Genomic DNA, 12,456 nt, shown 5'->3' on the forward strand with positions numbered 1-12,456 from the left:
AGCGGAGGAGGTGATGTGGAGTACAGGGAGGGGGGAGGTGATGTGAGGTACGGGGGGGGGGTGATGTGAGGTACAAGGGTGTGTGTGTTGCATTTTATGTGTTTGTATTGCATTTTATGTGTGTGCGTGTGTGTGTGTGTGTGTGCCTGTGTTGCATTTTGTGTGTGTGTTGCATTTTGTGGGAGTGGGGGTAATTATTGTGGGGGAGATTGAGGGAGCGGGATTGAATGAAAGGGGGGTAATTAAGTGATAGCGGAGAGGGTGGAAGAAGGAGGTGGGGGGGATGGGGGAGAACGAGGGAAATACACGTAGAGAGGGGAAAATAGAGGAGGTGGATCACGAGGGTGTGAACGGTGGGGACTTGCAAGGCCACCGACACGTGGGGGGGGGGGGGGCCGGTCTAAACACTAGTCCTGTTCCCCATGAAATTTGTTGGCGGCCCTGGACTCAATTACCATAAATTAAACCAATACAATATAATACAGGGGAGGTGCTCACCGATAAGTACTTATTTATCTGTCCCTGAGATGCAGCCACAAGGTCCTCAACTCCACAGGCGCTGAGATAATAATGGATGAGAACAGAATGACCTAGGCGCAGACCAGGAGACAAAAAAGAAGAAAAACAAACTTAGGATAGTATGTCTGCACAGTTGCAAAGAATCGATCTGTGATTGGTAACAAACTCACATTTTATAGGATAAAAGAATGCATTTCTCCAAACATATGTTGGAACTGGAATCAGAAATATTCCATATATCACCATCGCAATCTGGATACTTTTCAGTGCTGACCGGAAACTCCACTCCTGGCTGTATTTAGGGTTCTCCAGGCACTCAGTGTCCAGTAGGAGGCATATATATTGATGAAGTGATAGAAACACATATATAGTGTGTAATTCCGTTTAATATAAAAAATGTAAAAAAACATATATACTAATGGTCAATTTTATACTCACAGATTTAGACCAATGAATCCACATAACCAGGAAAGGGGATATGTCCTTAGAGAACGGGTCTCTCACCCCCGTCTCATCCGGTGTCTCTGCATCGGTCTCTCAGTCCAGAGCTGGCTTCTATGTATGTGTGTATATATATTTATATATATATATATAAAGGGAAACATCTTGATACATTGCACTGCCGTGTGTGATACATCCATATACATTAACCTTGACTCCTTGCAGACGCACTTACCAGAACACTCTCCTACGGTCTCTGTAAATCTCTATTTACCACGTAGATTGTAAGCTCTTCGGGACAGGGACTCCTTTTCCTAATGTTACTTTTATGTCTGAAGTGCTTCCCACTGAGTGTTATATTATTACAGTATGTCACGTGTATCACTGCTGTGAAGCGCTATGTATATAGATGGTGCTATATAAATAAATAAATATATATACACACACACACACGCGCGCACGCACGCACACACACACACACACACACACACGTGTGTGTGTGTATGTATATATATATATATATATATTTTTTTTAATTTATTTATATAGCACCATCTATATATATAGCGCTTCACAGCAGTGATACACGTGACAACGCTTCAGGTTGATTGGATGTTTTCAGCCGACAGCGCGCTGAAAAACAGCTTGGCTGTCGGCTGAAAATTCCAAAGCCTCAGCACTCCTGCGGACGCTCGCGTGAGCCCCCTCTCAAGGCATCCTCACTGAGGATGCCGGGGCTCAGCGCTGAGCGTCCGCACGGCTCAGCGCGGCCTGTCCTTCTATGGACTCGGCCTAAGACATTTAATTCAAAAAGCTTCTGATAAGTCCCTAAGACACCAGGCCTGCTCTTTGATATGTTGTATCATGGCTCCCTTTAAGTTTAGGGAGGACCCTATTCCTGCAAGTGACCATACTGCTGTGTATACAGTATTAATACAGAATATCTCTATATTTACTTCTAAAACACAAAGATTAGCCCAACATCCAGCCCAATGGTGAACCTGCAGTTCCTTTTGTGTGTGTGTGTAATGTTCATATCCAGCTAATAAAAAACCACAATCTCCACATATCTTTCTTTGTAAAATATGTTAAATGAACAGATGCGGTTCCAGGCCTCTGTCCCCAGCAGCAGATGAAGCTTTATGCCTGTTCAATATTCATATACAGTCACGATAAAACGCTCCTTTACCGCTTTCCTGGCAGAGGTCAGCCATGCTACAGGCACCTGTGGCAGGTAACGGGTTAACCCCTGCCTATCCTGTGCAGAGGCCTTTGGCACTAAGACACAGCAGAGCATCATTATGCTGTCACAATCACACCATTGTTCTTTTCTCCGCCTATCACCGACCTCCCTGGTATTATAAATAAGACAGATCCCCCCCTCCCCCTCCTTTCAGTTTGTATAGTGACACACGCCCCCTCATATTTCCCAGTTACTATGTTATTATCAGCACTGCCCCCTTATCCACAGACCGAATCAGGTGCGGGCGGGCGCAGGCAGTTTTTATTTTGGCAGCCACCACAACAACAACAGGGCAAGTGCCGGCGCGGGCGGGCGCCACAGCGGTGTGAGCCCAGGCGTGTTTGTAGTGTTTGCGGCACGCTGCCCGGTGAAAGAGTGAGTCAGGCGGGCAGGCCACTCAGTCCCACCTCCTCTGCGCTCTGTCTCTGTCGCTCTCTCCCCCACTTGTTTCCTTTCCTTCCTCCCGTCGCGCGCTCGGATTCCCCAGTCCCGGAGAATGAGCTCTTCCTCCCTGGGCACCGATACTCTCCCTGGCAGCAGGACGCAGGAGGGCGGGATGAAGGTGAAGCAGAGCGGGGGGCAGCAGGTGGTGGCCGCGGCGGGCAGTGCAGAGGATCAGCTGCTCACACAGCCCCACATCACCCCGGAGGAGGTGCTGGCTCTACAGAAGATCACAGCCGGTCAGTGCTATGGAGCTTGGATGATGGGGGGAGGCAGGATGTATTTATTCACCGTTTATTATTTGCACCCTTGCAGATGGGCACAGATCATAGGGGGTGGGGGAGGGGCTGACCCACTATTTTGGGTGGAGGTGTTTGTGTTTAGTCAAAGCAGTTTGTGATTTGCAGACCTGTCATACCTGTTGAGAAAAGAGGATCAACCTGTTCCAGTGACATGGAGCCATTCAGCAGCTTTCTTCTGATCTTAGTACATACAGTATCTAGTTCATGAACCATAGAAATGTTATGTATGTGTATATATAATATTTCCATTGGCTATATATATATATATATATATATATATATATATATATATATATATATATTTTTTTTTTTATACACAGTACAGAGAGAAAATATTGTTTGCATATATTTTATCCTCCAGGGTTGCAATCACATCAAGGGATTTGTTAACCTGGGGGAGGGGAGTGCTTCACCAGTTTGCTGCCGGATGGGCACATGATGTGTTGCAGGCCCCTCTGGTAGTAAAAGGATTACATTGTCTGTCTTCTGTTCTATTTCTTGTAGTTACGGAGTAACCTAGCAGCTGCAAAACAGGATTGAAAATGCCCTGCTGTCCCAATGCCAGTAGATAGAAGAGGGCTCCTCATTCTCATAATAATGCAGCTAGATTACGAATAGGTTTAAGGGCAGCTCTCCATTGCACAACGGTGCTGAAAACAGGCTGTGGTTACTTAATGTTTTTCTGGAGATATGTCAAATTTATGTTTTAGGGCCTCTCTTATCTTAATTGGGTACTGAATGCATTCGCCTTGATGCTGTTGTGCATCCAATGCATGTAAAAGGGAACGGTTATAGGATCTGATGAGGATGCATTTCTGCTTTTCCCTCTGGGATTTGTTGCAATTACACCAGACACAATGAAGTGTTGCACCTCATATGCCTGGCATGAAATTGCCTGCATTTCTTTTTGAGGCTCAAGAAGGCAGCTATCACTGCCAACAATGCCCCCAAAAGACTGGCATTCACATATACCTTGTTGCTTCCGGCACCTTAAAAGAATCCCATAACTTTGAAATACCAGATGGGACTGAAGGTAAAGCTAAATCGGCAACTATGCGAAAGAGAACAAGCATTCTGTCATTCCAATATGTATTCCAAAATAATTTTAAATTATGACCACCCTTCTGTACAATTTGATTAACCAATACAAAATAATCCCATATAAAAAATTGCTTATTTGGGGTACTTTTCTCTTTGGTAAAGTTCTCCAATGCTCAAAGGCCCAGGAATGAACAGTAGCAATAACTATTCCCTGGTCGTTAGCGCTACGGTCATTTTTGTGTATTTTTTCTTTATATAGGGCCAAGTATATTCGTTGCACTTTATAGAACAGTCTAGAATTCGGTAGAATAGAATAAATAGTGCATCAAACTAAAATATATATTTGTGGGGAGGAACATGCATGCAAGACAGATAAATTAGTCTCATTGTTGAGTCAGAGTAGTTATCTATTCTGCAGCCATTTCTTATGTGTATGTGGAACACAGTGTCTTGTGTTTTAGGGATTAAGGGATTACCCATTTTAATGTGGCTGAGGGTTCCCATACTATCTCTGTAGCTTCAGAGGAGTTAAAGGATTTTCCTTTTTTTATGCCGGCCTCAACCATGGGTGTTAGGCTCTGTGTAGGCTGAAGGAGGGGGAGAGGGTACTGCTCTCCTACTCATTACATAGGGATTCATGCACAGATTATCAAACCAATATAATCCAGGATGGGTGATGAAGCCAACTGTAAAAATAAACTATGTACAGAGAAACACTAATGGATAAAAAAAATTAAAAAATGTGCAAGGATTTAAAGCAGCTGATTGACATTTAAAATTTTTATTATTTGTTTTTTAACTTCCCTTTCTAATATTTTTTTAAATCTGATTCCGCGTTCAGCAGTCATAAGAGTTTGGAATATTAAGTGTCTGGGAGGTTAAAATGAAGTTTTTCCCAGGCCTCAATGCTCTATAAAGATTAACATGGTAACCTCGTACAACAGATTAAGAAAATTATGATTTTTAACACGGGCAAAATTATAATTGCTGCTTTTAAAGGTTCCACATAAATGATTTCTTTAACATTTCATGGCTTCTGCATGGATTTCTTTTTATGTTCTAACACACCAGAGATATCTGCTTGTACTTGTTCTTTATTTTTTTTTCTTCTGGTATTGTGAGAACCTGGATGTCGGGATGGACTTGTTTCAGCGCATTGTAGATGTAGGAATGCTTCCTAGATCTGATGCTGCTTCCCCATCTTTGTCTTCGCCCTTCACACCTTTCTTCAAAATGCTCCACTCTTCACACGCACAACCCCTCTCTCCAGCTAGTGGTACTGTACTTTGGGTTGGATAAAAAAAAAGTGTTAATAGGTGGTATCATCAGACTTCAGTTTCTGGTAGTATGAAAATTTACAGTACAGTACTTTCAATCTCAATGTTTTGTGTGTTGCATGGAGAAAGAATACAATAAGTGAATGCAATAAAGTTCATTGTATTCCAGCACACCCTGCGGTTATGGATTTTGGCCAGATGGAATCGGATGAGAAAGTTGTCTTTGGGTGAAGAGAAATCTAGTCAGAGATGTTAGTTGGTACCAATCTGTTGAATACTTTTGCAATTACTTAATGATAGGACGATTGATATAGTTCACATCTCTACTGCATTACATCTAGGAATGCAGTAGATTATGGTGGTTAATGCAGTTTTTCTTTCTTTCTTAGTAATGGGAAACTACAGTTTTGTAGCATTATGATCAGTTACATTAGGTCAGGAACCGGGGTTCCTAGGAATGCTTGAGTTCCCCTGGAATCCATAAAGGGTTCCCGGCAATTTTCAGGTCATTTGAAAATTGTACCAAATACAGAAGAATTTACAGTGCATCTGATCTCCGATGCGCTATTAGTGAGGGTTGGGGTTCCTTACAATGCATCTGATCTCAGACGCGCTATTAGAGAGGGTTGGGGTTCCTTATAATGTATCTGATCTTAGGCACGCTATTAGAGAGGGTTGGGGTTCCTTACAATGCATCTGATCTCGGGCACGCTATTAGAGAGGGTTGGGGTTCCTTACAATGCATCTGATCTCGGGCGCGCTATTAGAGGGGGTTGGGGTTCCTTACAATGCATCTGATCTCAGACGCGCTATTAGAGAGGATTGGGGTGCCTCAGAATTTCACACTATAATTATAAGGTTCCTTAACCAAAAAAGACTGGAAACCCTACTACTTGTCCTGTAAGTCACAATATTACACTACAAGACTAAGTAACATATGTTGCTGAATAATTTTTCAACTTTCCTTTTTTGTCTATATTGGAATATACTGGTGCTTCATGTATCCGGCATTTCGAAAGCCTGTGGTATGCTAAAACGGGTTGCAGAAGATAATGTGCAATAATCAAAGTATTTTGCAATCACTAGGAACCTTTAAAAAAAAAAAGTTGTAGAAATAGGGATCTGTAAATTGGGCCTGGTTGGCATTGCCAAAGTTCTCAATGTTTCAAAGCTGCAATCCAAAAATGATTTTGTTTAATCTGAAGGGGGAGGTTCTCGTCAGGTTCCTCACATGTTTGTGTTGGTTTTTCCTGTGGGACAAAACTGCTCAGTGATCAGGAACAGAGGCGTCCCTGGAGGTCGGGGGACCACATATCGGCTTGGGAGCCCTCCCCCCCCCACTACTCAGTAGAAAGTTAAAGCAACAAAGGGAAGTGCATGGGTTGTTGCTTTAAAGCAGCTGCCCCACCAATTGTACCTATCATTTCTCCACCCTCCCACCCCCCCCCCCCCACCCAACAGGAAATGAGGTCTACCGGAGTTATTTTTTGCTACAGGTCTCCCCCTGGTTTCAGAGATACTTACTGGTGTAGTTACCAGTGTTCTCCCTATATATTTAAACGGATGTCCAATAGGACGCTGTAACAAATGACATGGCTTTCTATTGGCTCGGGGGACCCGCACAATTTGGCGACCATTTTTAGATTTTCATGGAGGGAGTTTTTATATAAACACTTAAGCCTGACTTCAATAGTGGGGAAGCTACTTGAAGGTTTAATACGGGATAATATTCAGGAATACCTCATGGAAAACAAAATTATTAGTAATAGTCAGCTTGGATTTATGAAGGATAGATCATGGCAAACTAACCTTATTTGTTTCTTTGAGGAGGTAAGTAGGAATTTAGATCAGGGTAATGCAGTTGATGTGGTCTACTTAGATTTTGCCAAGGCTTTTGATACAGTTCCACACAAGAGGTTAGTGTACAAAATAAAGCAAATTGGACTTTATTGTGAGGTGAATACCTCAGGGATCACTACGGAGACCCCTGCTTTTTAACTTGTGTATTAATGACCTTGAGGTTGGCATAGAGAGTAAAGTCTCCATCTTTGCTGTTGATACTAAATTGTGTAAGGTAGTAGAAAAGGAGCAGGATGTAATTTCTCTCCAGAGGGACTTGGAGAGACTGGAAACTTGTGCAGGTAAATGGAAGATGAGGTTTAATACAGATAACTGTAAGATTATGCATTTGGGAAACAAGAATAAACAGGCGATTTACAAATGAAATGGGGATAAATTAGGGGAATCCTTGATGGAGAAGAATTTAGGAGTGCTTGTACACAGCAGGCTTAGCAATAGTGCCCAAAGTCATGCAGTAGCTGCAAAGGCAAACAAGATCTTATCTTGCATTTAACGTGCAATGGATGGAAGGGAAGTAAACATAATTATGCCCTTTTATAAAGCATTAGTAAGACCACACCTTGAATATGGAGAACCATTTTGGGCACCACTCCTTGGAGAACTTAGGAACGAGAGAGAGAGAGTGCAGGGAAGAGGCACCACATTAATAAAGGGGATGGACAATCAAACTTATAAGGAGAGGTTAGCTAAATTAGATTTATTTACATTAGAAAAGAGGCGTCTAAGAGGGGATATGATAACTATATACAAATATATTCGGGGACAGTACAAGGAGCTTTCAAAAGAACTATTCATCCCAAGGGCAGTACAAAGGACTCGGGTCAACCCTTAAGGTTGGAGGAAAGGAGATTTCACCAGCAACAAAGGAAAGGGTTCTTTACAGTAAGGGCAGTTAAAATGTGGAATTCCTTACCCATGGAGACTGTGATGGCAGATACAATAGATTTGTTAAAAGGGTTGGGCATCTTTTTAGAAAGGAAAGGTGTACAGGGATATACCAAATAAGTAAACATGTATAGGATGTTGATCCGGGGAGTAATCTGATTGCCAATTCTTGGAGTCAGGAAGGAATTCATTTAGGATGAATATACTGTAAGTAGGGATATAGGATAAAGTATCTGTCGTCTAAATTTAGCATAGGTTGAACGTGATGTATGTATGTCTTTTTTAAAACCTCATTTACTATGTAACTCCAGTAATTAACTCATAAAAGAGGGGGTCAATAGAGCTAAAAAATATTAGTTATATTACAGCTTTCTGTGGCTCTGCAAGGCCAAGGAATTTATATATATATATCATTGGAAGCACGGTGGTCCTCCATAACTGAAGCACGTCCCTTTCAACTATGGCGACCTTCCACCTCCATTGTTGAAATTCTGTGCACCTTCACGGGCAAACAAAAGGGCTGCCAAATCCAGCAGGTCTCATTGGCCAAGATGGAGCAACAACACATCCGTTGTGGCTTTCTAGCGGATGAGCATTTAAATGCCACGGGAGAATGTCGGTAATTACACCAGCAAGTGTCTTGAAATAAAGGGTCCCTAGAGTTGAAAATAATGCGGTTCGGCTCTGGAGGATCCCCTAGTTCCAATGCTGTTCAAAAAATGTAATCTATAATGTTCATTCATTGATTTGAATTAGGATTGTTGCTTTAAATTTAAATCTGTACAAACAATAACCTACAGTTTTCATGAACGTTGGGGTCAAGTTGCAGTCTGAGTAAGTTCTTCACAATTGTTAGTTTTTTGGCACAGTCTTTCTTCATGATAAGTATAGATATTTCACCATAGGAGAATCTCCAAAACTCTCAGCAAATGTGTGAATGTTTCACTCATCTCTAGATAAGTCTGCAAACTAATGCCCACGCCACAGGGTTTGTAGAGGTTTTTGAAATCCACATTCATGGGTGGATTGGAGGTGAAATGTGGCCCAGACATTTCACCTACCTGCCGGCCTTCCTTCCGCGACGGCACGTGGTCATGGCAATGCATCACCATGATGACGCAGTGTCACATGACACCACGACATTGAGGAGGGCCGCTCCGGTCTAACAAAAAGCCCCACTCTCCCCCACGGCTATCAGTTTCATTATTGTGGTGGAGAGCGTGGGGCCTTTGTAACCACGGTGGCAGCACTGGCCCATGGACCCACCGGGCATTTGCCTAGTATCCCGATGGCCCAATCTGCTCCTGTGCACATTACTACTTCGCAATACACCGTAAGTTAATGATGCAATAAAGTGAAAGTGCTGAGCAATTTTGCAGATTCTTTACTGTATTCATTTTCTAACCATAAACAGCAGAATAATAATATGCCAGGTCTGCTTTCATTATGAGAGTAGGCGGGGGCACACCTAACTGAAAACAATGCAAAGTAGCAGTCCTAGTTGTGAAAAATAAATAAATTCATGATGCAAGTTTGGCACTCCAAGATCAACACAGCGTTGAAGTGGTAAAATAAAGTGGAAGAAGTTTTCTTCTATAGGTACTCGCAGGGAAACAGGCGACCTCCCCACTAAAAGTGTGCACAAGCCTATACTAATTACTACAATACCATGCTATATTCACAAGTTTAACATGTGGATTCTATGTGAACATCTTCATCAAGGCAGAGTAATGTACGGTATTCAAGGCCCTAGGGCAGGGGTGGGCAAAACCAGTCCTCAGGCCAGGCCACCAACCGGTCACGTTTTCAGGATATCCCTGCTTTAGCACAAGTGGCTCAATCGGTGATTGAGCCACCTGTGCTGTAACAGGGATAACCTGAAAACGTGACCTGTTAGTGGCCCCTCAGGACTGGAGTTGCCCACCACTGCCCTAGTGCGTATGTGTGTATGTGTACCCTGCACCATGGTGACCATGTATGGCCTCCTCTGAGATCCTGGCTGGTTAATGTCACCATATACTGGCCATGAAAACCCCATTTTTTTTTCTTTGCTTTAAATTTATGCTGTAAATCCTAATTTCATTTATCACGTCTATGGCAGGGGAGCACAAAATTTTAGTGCTGCGCCCCCCTGTCGCTCTCCCCCCAGCTCTCGTGCCACCCCCCCCCCACTCCCGTCTACCTTCATCCGCGTCAGATGACGCTGCGGGGTCGTGACGTCACACGCCTCAAATTACGCCGCGGGTCACGTGACGTGACGTGACATGGTGCCGCGGCGTCAGATGACGCCACGTTGCCATGGCGTTGCGTCACACAGTGTCTGAATCCCGGTAAGTAAACAGTTGCAGAGGCCTCACGCAATTCCCCAGCATTTAATTTAAATGCCTGTGGGAAGAGCGCGGGAACTCTGCAACTGCAAAATCTCCTGCCCCACCTGGGGGTCGTGCCCCCCACTTTGCGCACCGCTGGTCTATGGCAAGTTCTGGTATTCAAGAGCAGGGTTTTTGCCTCTAGCCTCGGCAATACGAGTATAGGTGCACAACTTTTACATTGTTCTCAAAGCAGGGAATAAATAAAAAAGAACTTGTGAACAAGCACTCAAAGTGCGTGTTCTGGTGTGCTAGGTGTGTGACCACGTGATGGTAAATAATGTAATTAATACATACATGTATGATCAAGTACCCTGTAAATCGTATACTCTGTGTGATTTCTGTATAGGACGGTAATTACCGAAATAACATGTAATACAAATGAAATATAAGTGTCTACTTAAAACATTAAAAAAAATAACGCAAAACCACTGATAAATGCGCCCCTATAGATGCAGATATGCAGCGAACACACAGATATGCTAAAAGTAACACCCCTTCATGTGCTCACAAATGTGTCAACATGAAACAAGTGTTATGGGGATACAATGTATGCTAAACAATATCCTCAAGTGATTTCTTGTATTTTGAAGGGTAGTTAACCAATGCGGCCCAAGATGCCAGGATAAAACTCCTCAATAAACCTCAAAAAGCAAAAAAAAAAATAAAGGGCACAAGAAAATGTACATTTCTTTATAATATTATTGATTCAACATTAAAAACTGTGCACTCACACAAACGATAATAAAATAGATAAAATAAAAATGAATTGCCTTGTCACATCAGTCTCCGTTCTCCCCTGTCCTGTGTATGCGGTCAGCTTTGGTTCCATGAGGAAACCACAGTAGGTGGAGAAACTAGTAGGAGGTGAAGCAGCAGACACACAATAAGCACTCTCCCTTAGTCTCTCCCAGCTGTAGCCAGCATCCTGAGTGAGATCCAGATCCAGTATCCTGTGTGAGATCAGGCATCCTGCGTAACGATATCTCCAGTGGAACACGGAGCTTCGGTGACACGCAAATTGAGGAGTCATGACTTCCGGGACGTGACGTCAGTTCCGGGAGAGTCCCGCAGTGAACAGAACACCGGTCGAAGGAAGGGGGGCACAACGCGGAGTGGAGCTGGGACCGTTGTTAACTAACGGGTCTACAGCTCACAAGCACCCATCACCCCCAACCATAAAGACCAGGAAAGGCATCCCGCAAGCTGTGGACAAAGAGAATGGACCCCAGGATTTAAAGCTGACCGCATATACAGGACAGGGGATAACGGAGACTGATGTGACAAGGCAATTCATTTTAATTTTATTATCGTTTGTGTGAGTGCAGAGTTTTTTAATGTTGAATCAATAATATTATATAAAGAAATTTACATTTCCTTACGCCCTTTATTCTTTTTTGCTTTCCCAAAGCAGGGACCTTATTTGTGTCTTTTAGCCAAGTTTTTTTTTTTTTGCTTCTCGCATTGTACTGTGCTGTGGAATAAGTTTCACCTGGAATGTTTTATTTTCTAAATCTGGTACGAACCTTGGTGGACATGTGGTTTTTTTTTTTCAACCTCTACTATGTAACTATATAATACATGTTACTATGTAATCTATGTAACCGAATTTGCCTCATTTGATTAATCTGATAACCCCTCTGACCAGAATCAACCCTCCGGGAACTGTTTTATTTTCTAAATCTGGTATGTTAGGCGATGTGGCTTAGTGTGATATCTTAAATTGTCTGCCATTTGTCTAGTTTGTAATGCAGTTTTATTGGAGAAGTCATGTGATTTTTTTTATTTTTTAGTATAACTTTCCAACTAGTATGGGGAAAGCACAGCTAGGGCTTACGCACTGCATTTAAAGTGGGCACATTTCGAAAGGAACATTTATAAGGGCAGGCAGGAGTTCGGCCGCAGTTAGGCTTTTGTAGTCTAGACTCAACAATTTGTCATAAACTAGGCCAGGGGTCTCCAAACTCAGTCCTCAAGAGCCGCCAGCAGGCCAGCTTTTATGGATATCCCTGTTTCAACACAGGTGGCTCAATCAGAGGCTCAGTCAAAGACTGAGCCACCTGTGCTAAAACAGGGAT

The 12,456-nt window shown here is 42.9% G+C and overlaps 1 protein-coding gene across 1 annotated transcript in view; it reads left to right on the forward strand.

Annotated features, from left to right (window-relative positions):
* Nucleotides 1-2,417: 2,417 nt before the first annotated feature.
* The window catches only part of UNC119 (unc-119 lipid binding chaperone), a 67,411-nt gene continuing 57,372 nt past the window's right edge, over nt 2,418-12,456 (forward strand). Inside the window, exon 1 of the mRNA XM_075589268.1 lies at nt 2,418-2,883. Coding sequence (XP_075445383.1) covers nt 2,700-2,883 — 184 coding nt within the window. The 5' untranslated portion in view covers nt 2,418-2,699. The remainder of the gene's footprint in view (nt 2,884-12,456) is intronic.

This window comes from Ascaphus truei, chromosome 3 (assembly GCF_040206685.1).
Source record: "Ascaphus truei isolate aAscTru1 chromosome 3, aAscTru1.hap1, whole genome shotgun sequence".
Lineage (NCBI taxonomy): Eukaryota > Metazoa > Chordata > Amphibia > Anura > Ascaphidae > Ascaphus > Ascaphus truei.